This window comes from Oncorhynchus clarkii, unplaced genomic scaffold, assembly GCF_045791955.1.
Source record: "Oncorhynchus clarkii lewisi isolate Uvic-CL-2024 unplaced genomic scaffold, UVic_Ocla_1.0 unplaced_contig_13705_pilon_pilon, whole genome shotgun sequence".
NCBI lineage: Eukaryota > Metazoa > Chordata > Actinopteri > Salmoniformes > Salmonidae > Oncorhynchus > Oncorhynchus clarkii.
Genome location: NW_027258731.1, coordinates 31,923 through 49,713, shown reverse-complemented (window position 1 = coordinate 49,713; position 17,791 = coordinate 31,923). Strand labels below are relative to the sequence as shown.

General features: G+C 46.3%; 1 protein-coding gene across 1 annotated transcript; it reads right to left on the bottom strand.

Moving 5' to 3' along the window:
- Positions 1 to 414: 414 nt before the first annotated feature.
- Positions 415 to 17,512, bottom strand: LOC139398361 (partitioning defective 3 homolog B-like). The gene is made up of 2 exons (XM_071144408.1): positions 17,434 to 17,512; positions 415 to 1,364 (listed from the first exon to the last, which is right to left on the bottom strand). Exon 2 carries the CDS (start codon positions 1,352 to 1,354, stop codon positions 899 to 901), a length of 456 nt encoding a protein of 151 aa, XP_071000509.1. The 5' UTR covers positions 1,355 to 1,364; positions 17,434 to 17,512; the 3' UTR covers positions 415 to 898.
- Between the last annotated feature and the right edge of the window lie 279 nt (positions 17,513 to 17,791).

The following is a 17,791-nucleotide window of genomic DNA, read 5'->3' as shown; positions in this document are numbered from 1 at the left end:
ACCTCATTTACAGGACCACAAAGGCTCAAAGTAGTGCTCTATATATAGAGAAGAGGATACCATTTGGGAAGTAGCCGTACAGTGGAAGCATGCAGTGGAAGCTAAGGACATTATGGATCTGCATTAGCAGGATAAAACCGAGAAAGATAATGACATTATGAATCTGCATTATCATGATAAAACAGAGAAAGATTATGACATTATGGGCCTGCATTATCATGATAAAACAGAGAAAGATGAGGACATTATGGATCTGCATTATCATGATAAAACAGAGAAAGATAAGGACATTATGGATCTGCATTATCATGATAAAACAGAGAAAGATTATGACATTATGGATCTGCATTATCATGATAAAACAGAGAAAGATGAGGACATTATGGAGCTGCATTATCATGATAAAACAGAGAAAGATAAGGACATTATGGATCTGCATTATCAGGTTAAAACAACGCAATATAAAAGCTGATACAACATGTAGTGTAGTGGTTGGAATTCCCAGAATGCTCGCTGCTCCTTCCTGTGTGTGTGTGTGTGTGTGTGTGTGTGTGTGTGTGTGTACGGAATGTTCTGAGGTACAGATTAATTTGATCATCTACCGTCCACACAGTAATTAAGACACTGCCACTATAGTGTATAAAACACGTGGTTGTTCAACAGCTAGCCATAGTGGTCACAACCCTGTCTGATTGGCTGTTGCAGAAAGTTAGACAGACAGATACTGTAGTTATAGTTACTGGACCAGACCAAGGGCCTGTATCAATCAAAACACTCACACCGCTGATCTACGATCAGTTTAGCCTTTTTGATCCAAATGATTGAGACTACATGAAAGGGGGGGGGGCGACCCGATCCTAGGTCAGAACTCCATACAGCCACTGATCCCAGTCGGGCTCTACACAGCAGCAGTCATGGGGTTCTTCTGGCGTGGATCATTGTGACGGGCCGGTCCCTCCCCAACGTAGGCGAACCTCTCTGGGCTGGCCTGGCGATACCCTCCTCCTCCTCCTCCTCCACCACGGTTCATGGTGTCATAACGGGGGGCTCGGAGGGGCAGAGTGGGGGACGGGGGGACGTCCTGGCGTAGAGGAGGAGGGTGGTAGTACCCTGGGTCGGCCTGGCGGGGGTCACCCCTGGGGGGATAGTTGGGGTTCTCTCTGGGGGGGTAGTTGGAGTCAACCCTTGGGGGGTAGTTGGGGTCAACCCTAGGGGGGTAGTTGGGGTCAACCCTGGGGGGGTAGTTGGGGTCTACTCTGTGGGGGTAGTTGGGATTGGGGTAGGATGGTTGGGGGCCAGGGTAGTGACCAACCCATCCTGTCTGCTGTATTGGGTACCCCTCAGAAGGATCCATCGGGCCACGCCTGAAAGAAAACACAAAAGAAGACGATGATGATGAAGAACACGAAGCAGAAGTCTACAACAAAACATATTTAAAACAAGAAGAAGAACAGCAGCATGGTCAGGACAGTAGGATGGTCAGGACAGTAGGATGGTCAGGACAGTAGGATAGTCAGGATAGTAGGATGGTCAGGACAGTAGGATGGTCAGGACAGTAGGATGGTCAGGACAGTAGGATGGTCAGGACAGTAGGATGGTCAGGACAGTAGCATGGTCAGGATAGTAGGATGGTTAGGACAGTAGCATGGTCATGATTGTAGGATGGTTAGGACAGTAGGATGGTCAGGACAGTAGGATGGTCAGTACAGTAGGATGGTCAGGACAGTAGCATGGTCAGGACAGTAGGATGGTCAGGATAGTAGGATGGTTAGGACAGTAGGATGGTCAGTACAGTAGGACGGTCAGGACAGTAGCATGGTCAGGACAGTAGGATGGTCAGGACAGTAGGATGGTCAGGACAGTAGGATGGTCAGGATAGTAGGATGGTTAGGACAGTAGGATGGTCAGGACAGTAGCATGGTCAGGATAGTAGGATGGTTAGGACAGTAGCATGGTCAGGATAGTAGGATGGTTAGGACAGTAGGATGGTCAGGACAGTAGGATGGTCAGGACAGTAGGACGGTCAGGACAGTAGCATGGTCAGGACAGTAGGATGGTCAGGATAGTAGGATGGTTAGGACAGTAGGATGGTCAGGACAGTAGGATGGTCAGGACAGTAGGATGGTCAGGATAGTAGGATGGTTAGGACAGTAGGATGGTCAGGACAGTAGCATGGTCAGGATAGTAGGATGGTTAGGACAGTAGCATGGTCAGGATAGTAGGATGGTTAGGACAGTAGGATGGTCAGGACAGTAGGATGGTCAGGACAGTAGGATGGTCAGGACAGTAGCATGGTCAGGACAGTAGGATGGTCAGGATAGTAGGATGGTTAGGACAGTAGGATGGTCAGGACAGTAGCATGGTCAGGATAGTAGGATGGTTAGGACAGTAGCATGGTCAGGATAGTAGGATGGTTAGGACAGTAGGATGGTCAGGACAGTAGGATGGTCAGGACAGTAGGATGATCAGGACAGTAGGATGGTTAGGACAGTAGGATGGTCAGCACAGTAGGATGGTCAGGACAGTAGGATGGTCAGGACAGTAGCATGGTCAGGACAGTAGGATGGTCAGGACAGTAGGATGGTCAGGACAGTAGCATGGTCAGGACAGTAGGATGGTCAGGACAGTAGGATGGTTAGGACAGTAGGATGGTCAGGACAGTAGCATGGTCAAGACAGTAGGATGGTCAGGACAGTAGGATGGCCAGGACAGTAGGATGGCCAGGACAGTAGGATGGCCAGGACAGTAGCATGGTCAGGACAGTAGGATGGTCAGGACAGTAGCATGGTCAGGACAGTAGGATGGTCAGGACAGTAGGATGGTCAGGACAGTAGCATGGTCAGGACAGTAGCATGGTCAGGACAGTGGGATGGTCAGGACAGTAGGATGGTCAGGATAGTAGGATGGTCAGGACAGTAGGATGGTCAGGACAGTAGGATGGTCAGGACAGTAGGATGGTCATTACAGCAGCATGGTCAGAACAGTAGGATGGTCATTACAGCAGCATGGTCAGAACAGTAGGATGGTCAGGATAGTAGGCTGGTCAGGACAGTAGGATGGTCAGGACAGTAGGATGTTTAGGACAGTAGGATGGTCAGGACAGTAGGATGGTCAGGACAGTAGGATGGTCACAGATCAGCTTCCCCTTCCCCTACAGAACTATGATCAGCTTCTCCTTCCCCTACAGATCTAGGATCAGCTTCTCCTACAGATGATATTCCCCTCCCCAAACCCACTATCCTGTCATTGTATAGGGCCATGCTCTACAAGCTGAGCTACAGAACAACCCTTCAAACATTAGTTAATGCTAAACTGACTGAAGATCAGCATCTAGGGGCAACTTCACCCCACTTCTTGATTCAGACTAACTAGAAACCTGACGCAAGTGCACTGCTGTAGTGCCGTCAGTAGGTTCTGCCAACTTGGCCACTAATGGGTCGTCAGTAGGTTGTCAGTGGGCCGTCAGTGGACCGTCAGTGGGTCGACAGTGGTTCATCAGTGGGTCGACAGTGGGCCAACAGTGGGTTGTCAGTGGGCCGTCAGTGGACCGTCAGTGGGTCGACAGTGGTTCATCAGTGGTTCGACAGTGGGCCGACAGTGGGCTGTCAGTGGGCCGACAGTGGGTCGTCAGTGGGTCGACAGTGGTTCATCAGTGGGCTGACAGTGGGCTGTCAGTGGGTCGTCAGTGGGTCGTCAGTGGGTCGTCAGTGGGTCGTCAGTGGGCTGTCAGTGGGCCGACAGTGGGTCGTCAGTGGGTCGACAGTGGGTCGTCAGTGGGTCGATAGTGGTTCATCAGTGGGTCGTCAGTGGGTTGTCTGTGGGTCGTCAGTGGGTTGTCAGTGGGCCGTCAGTGGGTCGACAGTGGGTCGACAGTGGTTCATCAGTGGGTCGTCAGTGGGTTGTCAGTGGGCCGTCAGTGGGTCGACAGTGGGCCAACAGTGGGTTGTCAGTGGGCCGTCAGTGGGTCGTCAGTGGGTCGACAGTGGTTCATCAGTGGTTCGACAGTGGGTCGTCAGTGGGTCGACCGTGGTTCATCAGTGGGTGGTCAGTGGGTCGTCAGTGGGTCGACAGTGGTTCATCAGTGGGTCGTCAGTGGGTCGACCGTGGTTCATCAGTGGGTGGTCAGTGGGTCGTCAGTGGGTCGACAGTGGTTCATCAGTGGGTCGTCAGTGGGTCGTCAGTGGGTCGACAGTGGTTCATCAGTGGGCCGACAGTGGGCTGTCAGTGGGCCGACAGTGGGCCGTCAGTGGGTCGTCAGTGGGTCGTCAGTGGGTCGTCAGTGGGTCGTCAGTGGGTCGTCAGTGGTCCATCGAGAGACGGAACTACATTTGAAGTCGGAAGTTTACATACACTTAGGTTGGAGTCATTAAAACTTGTTTTTCAACCACTCCACACATTTCTTATTAACAAACTATAGTTTTGGCAAGTCGGTTAGGACATCTACTTTGTGCAGTAATTTTTCCAACAATTGTTTATAGACAGATTATTTCATTTATAATTCACTGTATCACAATTCCAGTGGGTCAGAAGTTTACATACACTAAGTTGACTGTGACTTTAAACAGCTTGGAAAATTCCAGAAAATGATGTCATGGCTTTAGAAGTTTCTGATAGGCTAATTGACATAATTTTAGTCAATTGGAGGTGTACCTGTGGATGTATTTCAAGGACTACCTTCAAACTCAGTGCCTCTTTGCTTGACATCATGGGAAAATCAAAATAAATCAGCCAAGACCTCAGAAATTGTTTTTAGACCTCCACAAGTCTGGTTCATCCTTGGGAGCAATTTCCAAACACCTGAAGGTACCACGTTCATCTGTATAAACAATAGTACACAAGTATAAACACCATGGGACCACGCAGCCGTCATACCGCTCAGGAAGGAGACACGTTCTGTCTCCTAGAGATGAACGTACTTTGGTGCGAAAAGTGCAAATCAATCCCAGAACAACAGCAAAGGACCTTGTTAAGATGCTCTTCTCCTGAGCCCTCATACTGACTGACTGACTGCTCTTCTCCTGAGCCCTCATACTGACTGACTGCTGCTCTTCTACTGAGCCCTCATACTGACTGACTGACTGCTCTTCTCCTGAGCCCTCATACTGACTGACTGCTGCTCTTCTCCTGATCCCTCATACTGACTGACTGCTGCTCTTCTCCTGATCCCTCATACTGACTGACTGACTGCTGCTCTTCTCCTGATCCCTCATACTGACTGACTGACTGCTGCTCTTCTCCTGAGCCCTCATACTGACTGACTGACTGCTCTTCTCCTGATTCCTCAGCTATTGGAGTGGAGTCTGGTTCAGTGTATTGGTAATGACAGCTATGGGAGTCTGGTTCAGTGTATTGGTAATGACAGCTATGAGAGTGGAGTCTGGTTCAGTGTATTGGTAATGACAGCTATGAGAGTGGAGTCTGGTTCAGTGTATTGGTAATGACAGCTATGGGAGTCTGGTTCCGTGTATTGGTAATGACAGCTATGGGAGTCTGGTTCAGTGTATTGGTAATGACAGCTATGAGCGTGGAGTCTGGTTCAGTGTATTGGTAATGACAGCTATGGGAGTCTGGTTCAGTGTATTGGTAATGACAGCTATGAGAGTGGAGTCTGGTTCAGTGTATTGGTAATGACAGCTATGAGAGTGGAGTCTGGTTCAGTGTATTGGTAATGACAGCTATGAGAGTGGAGTCTGGTTCAGTGTATTGGTAATGACAGCTATGTGCGTGGAGTCTGGTTCAGTGTATTGGTAATGACAGCTATGGGAGTCTGGTTCAGTGTATTGGTAATGACAGCTATGGGAGTCTGGTTCAGTGTATTGGTAATGACAGCTATGAGAGTGGAGTCTGGTTCAGTGTATTGGTAATGACAGCTATGAGAGTGGAGTCTGGTTCAGTGTATTGGTAATGACAGCTATGAGAGTGGAGTCTGGTTCAGTGTGTTGGTAATGACAGCTAGGGGAGTCTGGTTCAGTGTATTGGTAATGACAGCTATGGGAGTCTGGTTCAGTGTACATGGGAGTCTGGAATATCGGAAATTGCAACCTATCCCCTATATAGAAATTGCAACCTATCCCCTAAAATAGTGCACTACATAGGGAATAGGGTGCCATAGGGCCCTGGTCTAAAAGTAGTGCACTACATAGGGAATAGGGTGCCAAGGGGCCCTGGCCTGAAGTAATGCACTACATAGGGAATAGGGTGCCATAGGGCCCTGGCCTGAAGTAATGCACTACATAGGGAATAGGGTGCCATAGGGCCCTGGTCTAAAAGTAGTGCACTACATAGGGAATAGGGTACCATAGGGTCCTGGACTAAAGTAGTGCACTACATAGGGAATAGGGTGCCATAGGGTCCTGGTCTAAAGTAGCGTACTGCATAGGGAATAGGGTGCCATAGGGTTCTGGTCTAAAGTAGTGCACGACATAGGGAATAGGGTGCCATAGGGTCCTGATCTAAAGTAGCGTACTGCATAGGGAATGGGTGCCATCTCAGACTATGGACTTTTTACTGTTTATATCAGCATAATGTCTCTAAATTCTTCTCCTCTCCAGATTTAAACTGTGCTGTTTCAGAACTATAACCCTGGGTTAAACTGTTTCAGAACTATAACCCTGGGTTAAACTGTTTCAGAACTATAACCCTGGGTTAAACTGTGCTGTTTCAGAACTATAACCCTGGGTTAAACTGTTTCAGAACTATAACCCTGGGTTAAACTGTTTCAGAACTATTACCCTGGGGTAAACAGTGCTGTTTCAGAACTATAACCCTGGGTTAAACTGTCTCAGAACTATAACCCTGGGTTAAACTGTTTCAGAACTATAACCCTGGGTTAAACTGTTTCAGAACTATAACCCTGGGTTAAACTGTTTCAGAACTATAACCATGGGTTACCCTGGGTTAAACTGTTTCAGAACTATAACCCTGGGTTAAACTGTCTCAGAACTATAACCCTGGGTTAAACTGTTTCAGAACTATAACCATGGGTTAAACTGTTTCAGAACTATAACCCTGGGTTAAACTGTTTCAGAACTATTACCCTGGGTTAAACTGTTTCAGAACTATAACCCTGGGTTAAACTGTTTCAGAACTATAACCCTGGGTTAAACTGTTTCAGAACTATAACCCTGGGTTAAACTGTTTCAGAACTATAACCCTGGGTTAAACTGTTTCAGAACTATAACCCTGGGTTAAACTGTTTCAGAACTATAACCATGGGTTAAACTGTTCCAGAACTATAACCCTGGGTTAAACTGTTTCAGAACTATAACCCTGGGTTAAACTGTTTCAGAACTATAACCCTGGGTTAAACTGTTTCAGAACTATAACCATGGGTTAAACTGTTCCAGAACTATAACCCTGGGTTAAACTGTTTCAGAACTATAACCCTGGGTTAAACTGTTTCAGAACTATAACCCTGGGTTAAACAGTGCTGTTTCAGAACTATAACCCTGGGTTAAACTGTTTCAGAACTATAACCCTGGGTTAAACTGTCTCAGAACTATAACCCTGGGTTAAACTGTTTCAGAACTATTACCCTGGGTTAAACTGTTTCAGAACTATTACCCTGGATTAAACTGTGCTGTTTCAGAACTATAACCCTGGGTTAAACTGTTTCAGAACTATAACCCTGGGTTAAACTGTTTCAGAACTATAACCCTGGGTTAAACTGTTTCAGAACTATAACCCTGGGTTAAACTGTTTCAGAACTATAACCCTGGGTTAAACTGTTTCAGAACTATAACCCTGGGTTAAACTGTTTCAGAACTATAACCCTGGGTTAAACTGTTTCAGAACTATAACCCTGGGTTAAACTGTTTCAGAACTATTACCCTGGATTAAACTGTGCTGTTTCAGAACTATAACCCTGGGTTAAACTGTTTCAGAACTATAACCCTGGGTTAAACTGTTTCAGAACTATAACCCTGGGTTAAACTGTTTCAGAACTATAACCCTGGGTTAAACTGTTCCAGAACTATAACCCTGGGTTAAACTGTTTCAGAACTATAACCCTGGGTTAAACTGTTTCAGAACTATAACCCTGGGTTAAACTGTCTCAGAACTATTACCCTGGGTTAAACAGTGCTCTTTCAGAACTATAACCCTGGGTTAAACTGTCTCAGAACTATAACCCTGGGTTAAACTGTGCTGTTTCAGAACTATAACCCTGGGTTAAACTGTTCCAGAACTATAACCCTGGGTTAAACTGTTTCAGAACTATAACCCTGGGTTAAACTGTTCCAGAACTATAACCCTGGGTTAAACTGTTTCAGAACTATAACCCTGGGTTAAACTGTTTCAGAACTATAACCCTGGGTTAAACTGTCTCAGAACTATTACCCTGGGTTAAACAGTGCTCTTTCAGAACTATAACCCTTGGTTAAACTGTTCCAGAACTATAACCCTGGGTTAAACTGTTTCAGAACTATTACCCTGGGTTAAACTGTTTCAGAACTATAACCCTGGGTTAAACTGTTTCAGAACCATAACCCTGGGTTAAACTGTTTCAGAACTATAACCCTGGGTTAAACTGTGCTGTTTCAGAACTATAACCCTGGGTTAAACTGTCTCAGAACTATAACCCTGGGTTAAACTGTGCTGTTTCAGAACTATAACCCTGGGTTAAACTGTTTCAGAACTATAACCCTGGGTTAAACTGTTTCAGAACTATTACCCTGGGTTAAACTGTTCCAGAACTATAACCCTGGGTTAAACTGTTTCAGAACTATAACCCTGGGTTAAACTGTTTCAGAACTATAACCCTGGGTTAAACTGTTTCAGAACTATAACCCTGGGTTAAACTGTCTCGGAACTATAACCCTGGGTTAAACTGTTTCAGAACTATAACCCTGGGTTAAACTGTTTCAGAACTATAACCCTGGGTTAAACTGTCTCGGAACTATAACCCTGGGTTAAACTGTTTCAGAACTATAACCCTGGGTTAAACTGTCTCAGAACTATTACCCTGGGTTAAACTGTTTCAGAACTATTACCCTGGGTTAAACTGTTTCAGAACTATAACCCTGGGTTAAACTGTTTCAGAACTATAACTCTGGGTAAAACTGTTGGAGAGAGAGAGAGAGAGAGAGAGAGAGAGAGAGAGAGAGAGAGGACTGAAACAATGTAACTCTCGACCCAAGTTCACAGAGAGAGAGAGAGAGAGAGAGAGACAAAGAGAGAGAGGAGAGGAGAGAGAGACAGAGAGAGAGACAGAGAGAGAGACAGAGAGAGAGAGACAGAGAGAGAGACAGAGAGACAGGGAGAGAGACAGAGAGAGAGACAGAGAGAGAGACAGAGAGAGAGACAGAGAGAGAGACAGGGAGAGAGACAGAGAGAGAGACAGAGAGAGAGACAGAGAGAGAGACAGAGAGAGAGACAGAGAGAGAGACAAAGAGAGAGACAAAGAGAGAGACAGAGAGAGAGACAGAGAGAGAGACAGAGAGAGAGAAACCAACCATCCGTGCATTAATCACTTCATTATCAGTCTAACGAGGAAATGAAAGGACGGCCAAAACTTTTTGACTTGCTGTGATAACCCAATCATCTAAAAGGAGTGGGTGAACGGCTGTTCTGATTGGATAACCCCGGGTTAGGGCTGTGAATGAAACAACCTTTTTTATTTTGGTAATGGCTGTAATTGGGTTCATATGGAGGGGTGGAGGTGCTGAGAGCTGGCTGACTGGCCGGCTGACTGGTTGGGTGACTGACTGGCCGGCTGACTGACTGGTTGGCTGACTGGCCGGCTGGCTGACTGGTTGGCTGACTGGCCGGCTGGCTGACTGGCGGCCAGCTGACTGGCTGGCCGACTGACTGGCTGACTGACTGGCTGATTGGACTGGCTGATTGGATGACTGGCTGACTGACTGGCTGATTGGATGACTGACAGACTGACCGACTGACTGACTGACTGGCTGACTGACTGATTGGATGACTGGCTGGCTGACTGGCTGACTGACTGGCTGACTGACTGGCTGACTGTCTGGCTGACTGGCTGACTGGCTGACTGACTGGCTGGCTGACTGGCTGGCTGGCTGGCTGACTGACTGGCTGTCCTAGTCTGTGTCTGGAAGGACACACTATTTCCTAAGCAGTGGACTACTTTTGACCAGAGCCTGCATAGGATAAGTTCACTACATAGGGAATAGGGGGCCATTTCATACACATCCACACTCTGCCCTGTCAGAGAGCCAGCCAGGCCAAGGCAGCCAGGCCAAGGCAGCCAGGCCAAGGCAGCCAGGCCAAGGGGACATGAGAGGGTAGGGCACTCAATTGGCCTTGGGTTTGGAATATCATTAGCCAGGGCAAAGCATAGGCCATGAAGGGTCCTCAGAGCTGAGGTACTAGGTCTGGAATAACAAACAGAGAAGAGAGAGAAAGAGAGCAACATACCAATTAGGATCTGGCTAAAAATACTCAGTCATAGAGCCCATTGCCCTTTATGGTTGTTAGGTCTGGGGTCCGCTCACCAACCAAGATTTCACAAAATGGGACAAACACCAAATTGAGATTCTGCACGCAGAATTCTGCAAAAATATCCTCCGTGTACAACGTAGAACACCAAATAATGCATGCAGAGCAGAACTAGGCCGATACCCACTAATTATCAAAATCCAGAGAAGAGCTGTTAAATTCTACAACCACCTAAAAGGAAGCGATTCCCAAACCTTCCATAACAAAGCCAACACCTACAGAGAGATGAACCTGGAGAAGAGTCCCCTAAGCAAGCTGGTCCTGGGGCTCTGTTCACAAACACAAACACACCCCATAGAGCCCCAGGACAGCAGCACAATTAGACCCAACCAAATCATGAGAAAACAAAAAGATAATTACTTGACACATTGGAAAGAATTAACAAAAAAAACAGAGCAAACTAGAATGCTATTTGGCCCTACACAGAGAGTACAAAGTGGCAGAATACCTGACCACTGTGACTGACCCAAAATTAAGGAAAGCTTTGACTATGTACAGACTCAGTGAGCATAGCCTTGCTATTGAGAAAGGCTGCCGTAGGCAGACATGGCTCTCAAGAGAAGACAGGCTATGTGCACACTGCCCACAAAATGAGGCGGACACTGAGCTGCACTTCCTAACCTCCTGTCCAATGTATGACCATATTAGAGACACATAATTCCCTCAGATCACAGATCCACAAAGAATTTGAAAAACAAACCCAATTTTGAAAAACTCCCAATTCCACAGTGTGCCATCACAGCAGCAAGATTTGTGACCTGTTGCCACAAGAAAAGGTCAACCAGTGAAGAACAAACACCATTGTAAATACAACCCATATTTATGCTTATTTATATTTATTTTGACCCAAGTCATTTTTCCAACAATTGTTTATAGACAGATTATTTCACTTATAATTCACTGTATCACAATTCCAGTGGGTCAGAAGTTTACATACACTAAGTTGACTGTGCCTTTAAACAGCTTGGAAAATTCCAGAAAATTATGTAATGGCTTTAGAAGCTTCTGATAGGCTAATTGACATAATTTGAGTCAATTGGAGGTCTACCTGTGGATGTATTTCAAGGCCTACCCTCAAACTCAGTGCCTCTTTGCTTGACAAAGACCGTACTTTTCGGAGAAATGTCCTCTGGTCTGATGAAACAAAAATTGAACTGTTTGGCCATAATGACCATCGTTATGTTTGGAGGAAAAAGGGGGAGGCTTGCAAGCCGAAGAACACCATCCCAACTGTGAAGCACGGGGGTGGCAGCATCATGTTGTGGGGGTGCTTTTCTGCAGGAGGGACTGGTGCACTTCACAAAATAGATGGCATCATGAGAGAGGGAAAATTATGTGGATATATTGAAGAAACATCTCAAGACTCCAGTCAGGAAGTTAAAGCTTGGTCATAAATGGGTCTTCCAAATGGACAATGACCCCAAGCATACTTCCAAAGTTGTGGCAAAACGGCTTAAGGACAACAAAGTCAAGGTATTGGAGTGGCCATCAAAGCACTGACCTCAATTCTGTAGAACATTTGTGGGCAGAACTGAAATAGCGTGTGTGAGCAAGGAGGCCTACAAACCTGACTCAGATACACCAGCTCTGTCAGGGGGAATGGGACAAAATTCACCCAACTTATTGTGGGAAGCTTGTGGAAGGCTACCTGAAACGTTTGACCCAAGTTAAACAATTTAAAGGCATTGATACCAAATACTAATTGAGTGTATGTAAACTTCTGACCCACTGGGAATGTGATGAAAGAAATAAAAGCTGAAATAAATAATTCTCTACTATTGTTCTGACATTTCACATTTCACACACCAACCCTTATTACGTAGCCCTTATTACCCCAACCCTTATTACCTAGCCCTTATTACCCCAACCCTTATTACCTAGCCCTTATTACCCCAGCCCTTATTACCTAGCCCTTATTACCCCAACCCTTATTACCCCAGCCCTTATTACCCCAACCCTTATTACCCCAACCCTTATTACCCCAACCCTTATTACCCCAGCCCTTATTACCCCAACCCTTATTACCTAGCCCTTATTACCCCAACCCTTATTACCCCAACCCTTATTACCCCAACCCTTATTACCCCAGCCCTTATTACCCCAGCCCTTATTACCCCAACCCTTATTACCCCAGCCCTTATTACCCCAGCCCTTATTACCCCAACCCTTATTACCCCAACCCTTATTACCCCAACCCTTATTACCTAGCCCTTATTACCCCAACCCTTATTACTTAGCCCTTATTACCCCAACCCTTATTACCCCAACCCTTATTACCCCAACCCTTATTACCTAGCCCTTATTACCCCAACCCTTATTACCTAGCCGTTATTACCCCAACCCTTATTACCCCAGCCCTTATTACCCCAGCCCTTATTACCCCAAACCTTATTACCTAGCCCTTATTACCCCAACCCTTATTACCCCAACCCTTATTACCCCAACCCTTATTACCCCAGCCCTTATTACCCCAGCCCTTATTACCCCAACCCTTATTACCCCAGCCCTTATTACCCCAGCCCTTATTACCCCAACCCTTATTACCCCAACCCTTATTACCCCAACCCTTATTACCTAGCCCTTATTACCCCAACCCTTATTACTTAGCCCTTATTACCCCAACCCTTATTACCCCAACCCTTATTACCCCAACCCTTATTACCTAGCCCTTATTACCCCAACCCTTATTACCTAGCCGTTATTACCCCAACCCTTATTACCCCAGCCCTTATTACCCCAACCCTTATTAATCCAACCCTTATTACCCCAGCCCTTATTACCCCAGCCCTTATTACCCCATCCCTTATTACCTCAACCCTTATTACCCCAACCCTTATTACCCCAACCCTTATTACCTCAACCCTTATTACCCCAACCCTTATTACCCCAGCCCTTATTACCCCAGCCCTTATTACCCCAACCCTATTACCTCAACCCTTATTACCCCAACCCTTATTACCCCAACCCTTATTACCTCAACCCTTATTACCCCAGCCCTTATTACCCCAACCCTTATTACCCCAACCCTTATTACCCCAACCCTTATTACCCCAGCCCTTATTACCCCAACCCTTATTACCTCAACCCTTATTACCTCAACCCTTATTACCCCAACCCTTATTACCCCAACCCTTATTACCCCAGCCCTTATTACCCCAACCCTTATTACCTTAACCCTTATCACCCCAAGCCTTATTACCCCAACCCTTATTACCCCAACCCTTATTACCCCAACCCTTATTACCCCAACCCTTATTACCGCAACCCTTATTACCCCAACCCTTATTACCCCAGCCCTTATTACCCCAAGCCTTAATACCCCAAAGCCCTTTTTGTGTAAGGCTCAGAGCATAATAACATATCAATAGAAAGGAAGGGAGCACAGAGGTCATTTGATGAGGGAATGGCTTTGAAAAAGTTCACTTCTGCTGACATTGGGCTGTTTTTTTTTGGTTCGCTGCTGTGCTGCGGTGCTGTGTGTGTGTGTGTGTGTGTGTGTGTGTGTGTGTGTGTGTGTGTGTGTGTGTGTGTGTGAGAGATATATACAGTATATCAGTGGCTGGCTCATGTTTTAATTTAGCTAGACATCAAAACCCCCTGATACTCGCTCTCTCTCCTTCAACTCTCTCCCTCTCTATCCTCTCTCCTTCAACTCTCTCTCGTTCTCTATCCTCTCTCTCTCTCTTTCAACTCTCTCCCTCTCTCCTTCAACTCTCTGTCATTCAACTCTCTCCCTCTCTATCCTCTCTCCCTCAACTCTTTCTCCCTCTCATTCTCCTTTAATTCCCTCTCTCACAGGGATGTTTAGCAAGTCCTCTAGCTATGTCTGTGGAAGGTTGGAGGCAACACGGTGCATTCTGGGATGTCAGTATGTTTTCGGGTATCTTTCAGCACCAGACTAACTCTGACCGAGCCAGGCAGGCCTCAAACCCATGACTGCTTCAGCATTCTCACATCTGCCTGCTACTACCATGTTGTGTTTCTACCATGTTGTGGTGCTACCATGGTGTGTTGCTACCATGGTGTGTTGCTACCATGTTGTGTTGCTACCATGTTGTGTTGCTACCATGTTGTGTTTCTACCATGTTGTGGTGCTACCATGGTGTGTTGCTACCATGGTGTGTTGCTACCATGTTGTGTTGCTACCATGTTGTGTTGCTACCATGTTGCTACCATGTTGTGTTGCTACCATGTTGTTTTCATGTTGTGTTGCTACCATGTTGTGTTGCTACCATGTTGTTGTCATGTTGTGTTGCTACCATGTTGTGTTGCTACCATGTTGTGTTGCTACCATGTTGTGTTGCCACCATGTTGTGTTGCCACCATGTTGTGTTGCTACCATCTTGCTACCATGTTGTGTTGCTACCATGTTGTTGTCATGTTGTGTTGCTACGATGCTGTGTTGCTACCATGTTGTGGTGCTACCATGTTGTTGTCATGTTGTGTTGTTACGATGCTGTGTTGCTAACATGTTGTGTTGCTACCATGTTGTTGTCATGTTGTGTTGCTACCATGTTGTGTTGCTACCATGTTGTTGTCATGTTGTGTTGCTACCATGTTGTGTTGCTACCATGTTGTTGTCATGTTGTGTTGCTACCATGTTGTGTTGCTACCATGTTGTTGTCATGTTGTGCTGCTACCATGTGGTTGTCATGTTGTGTTGCTACCATGTTGTTGTCATGTTGTGTTGCTACGATGCTGTGTTGCTACCATGTTGTGGTGCTACCATGTTGTTGTCATGTTGTGTTGCTACGATGCTGTGTTGCTAACATGTTGTTGTCATGTTGTGTTGCTACCATGTTGTTGTCATGGTGTGTTGCTACCATGTTGTTGTCATGTTGTGTTGCTACGATGCTGTGTTGCTAACATGTTGTGTTGCTACCATGTTGTTGTCATGTTGTGTTGCTACCATGTTGTTGTCATGGTGTGTTGCTACCATGTTGTTGTCATGTTGTGTTGCTACGATGCTGTGTTGCTAACATGTTGTGTTGCTACCATGTTGTTGTCATGTAGTGTTGTGTTGTCTCTCTTCTCGTGATGTGTGTTTTGTCCTATATTTTTTATTCAATTTATTAAAATGTTTAATCCCAGGCCCCGTCCCCGTAGGAGGCCTTGTTCCTTTTGGTAGGCCGTCATTGTAAATAAGAATTAGTCCTTAACTGACTTGCCTAGTTAAATAAAGGATAAATTAAATAAATACAATTGAAAATACACCGTGACGGGAAACACCAACCACTCTCTGAAGCAGCTCACCGTACAGGGTAGGGATGTGCACGGGAATTCAAACATCCAACCAGACGGTAGTATTTGAACACTTGTGTGAGGAGTAATTTTAACACTAAAAAGTATTTGTCTAAAATAAAATAAAATAAATATTAATGTGACATTGTTACATACAAGGATATACCACGACAGGTCAAATTATTAATGGAATAATGACCGAGGCCTCATAAAAAGACCGGTAGCCAATCGGTAACCTTCACGCGTAGCTTGTTGTTTAGGTTGGCCAATCAAAGAGACAAAGAGGTTCAACGTGTAGCCAAGTGGAGTGAGAGTTCACTAACGCACGACGGAATTAAATGAGCGAATTAAAAGTTAGCGAAATGAGAAGCTACGCAGGCTACAACAAACAACCAACAGGTGGCCTTGGGGGAGAAAGCACAGCCTCAATTAGCCTAGCTAGCTATAGCTGGCTGGCGTCTCTAAGCTACTCCAGTCAACTGTTATATGGGATGATAAACTGATCACTGTGGCTGCTATAAGTTAGATAGTCTTGACGACTGTAGCCGAGTCTCCTTGTCTGTTCACACACCAGCGACTGCAGCCGTCTCTCCCTCGTTCAGCAGAGCTCAGGTTAAAATGTTAAAATGTTAAAATGTTAAAATGTTAAAATGTTAAAATGTTTAAAATAAAAAATAAAAACGCATTTAACCGACATTAAAAAAAAAACAACGTATGATGCTATTTGAATAGTGAAATAATTATAGAGAAACCCCCACCCCAAATTTAGAGACGAGGAGTGGCATTTGGGACTCAGATACACTGTTGATCTTTAACACGTTGTTTACTCAGCACAGGGTGTGAACAGAGAAACAGATAACATGTCAGGGAGGACTCTGCCCATGCAGCAGAGCACAAAGTTGTTGTTTGCTTGGGTTGCTGTGGTTGGTTGCACACAGCAAACACAATGCACAGAGGAGGGGGGGGGGGGGGGGGGGTGGGGAGAGAGAGAGAGAGAGACCGAGAGAGAGAGAGAAGCAGAGGGAGAGAGAGAGAGGACGAGGAGGAGAGAGAGGGCCAGGGCTGTGTGTATAACCCTCTCTCTGGACTGTGTTGGGAGCTGCTGTGAGGGCAGATATCAGGTTACACCTCCCGTCTGTGTCCCCGTCTCCAGGGACAGGATCAGGTGGATTCCCTCGATGAGAGGGCCTCACAAGGCAGACACTCCAGATTTAATTATTAGCTTTAAAGAGGATTATTAAGCACTCGGAGCGCAGGGAGGAGGAGAGGAGAGAGGGAGGAGGAGAGAGGGAGGAGGAGAGGAGAGAGGGAGGAGGAGGAAGAGGCACCCCCTTCTACTGATGCTCTGCTCTGACCGTTTAGTCAAGGGAGGGGGGAGGGGAGGAGTGGGGAGAGGAGGAAAGAGGAGTGGGGAGAGGAGGAAAGAGGAGTGGGGAGAGGAGGAAAGAGGAGTGGGGAGGGGAGGGAGGAGTGGGGAGAGGAGGAAAGAGGAGTGGGGAGAGGAGGAAAGAGGAGTGGGAGAGGAGGAAAGAGGAGTGGGGAGGGGAGGGAGGAGTGGGGAGAGGAGGAAAGAGGAGTGGGGAGGGGAGGGAGGAGTGGGGAGAGGAGGAAAGAGGAGTGGGGAGAGGAGGAAAGAGGAGTGGGGAGAGGAGGAAAGAGGAGTGGGGAGAGGAGGGGAGAGTGGGAAGACAGCGAGAGACGGAGACCAGAGAGAGATGTATTTACCTGGGCAAGGAAGCATACTGTCGCTCCACCTCTTCGTAGCGTGGAGCTAGACGATGATCAGGCCCAGGTCCAGCCACTCTCACCTGTCACCAAGGAGAGGAGAGAGAGAGACAGAGAGAGAGAGAAAGAGAGAGAGAGAGAGGGAGAGAGAGAGAGAGAAAGAGAGGAGAGCGAGAGAGACAGAGAGAGAGAGACAGAGAGAGAGAGGGGAGAGAGAGAAAACACTGTATATATATATATATATATATAATATGACATTTGTAATGTCTTTATTGTTTTGAAACTTCTGTATGTGTGATGTTTACTGTTAATTTTTATTGTTTATTTCACTTTATATATTCACTTTATATATTATCTA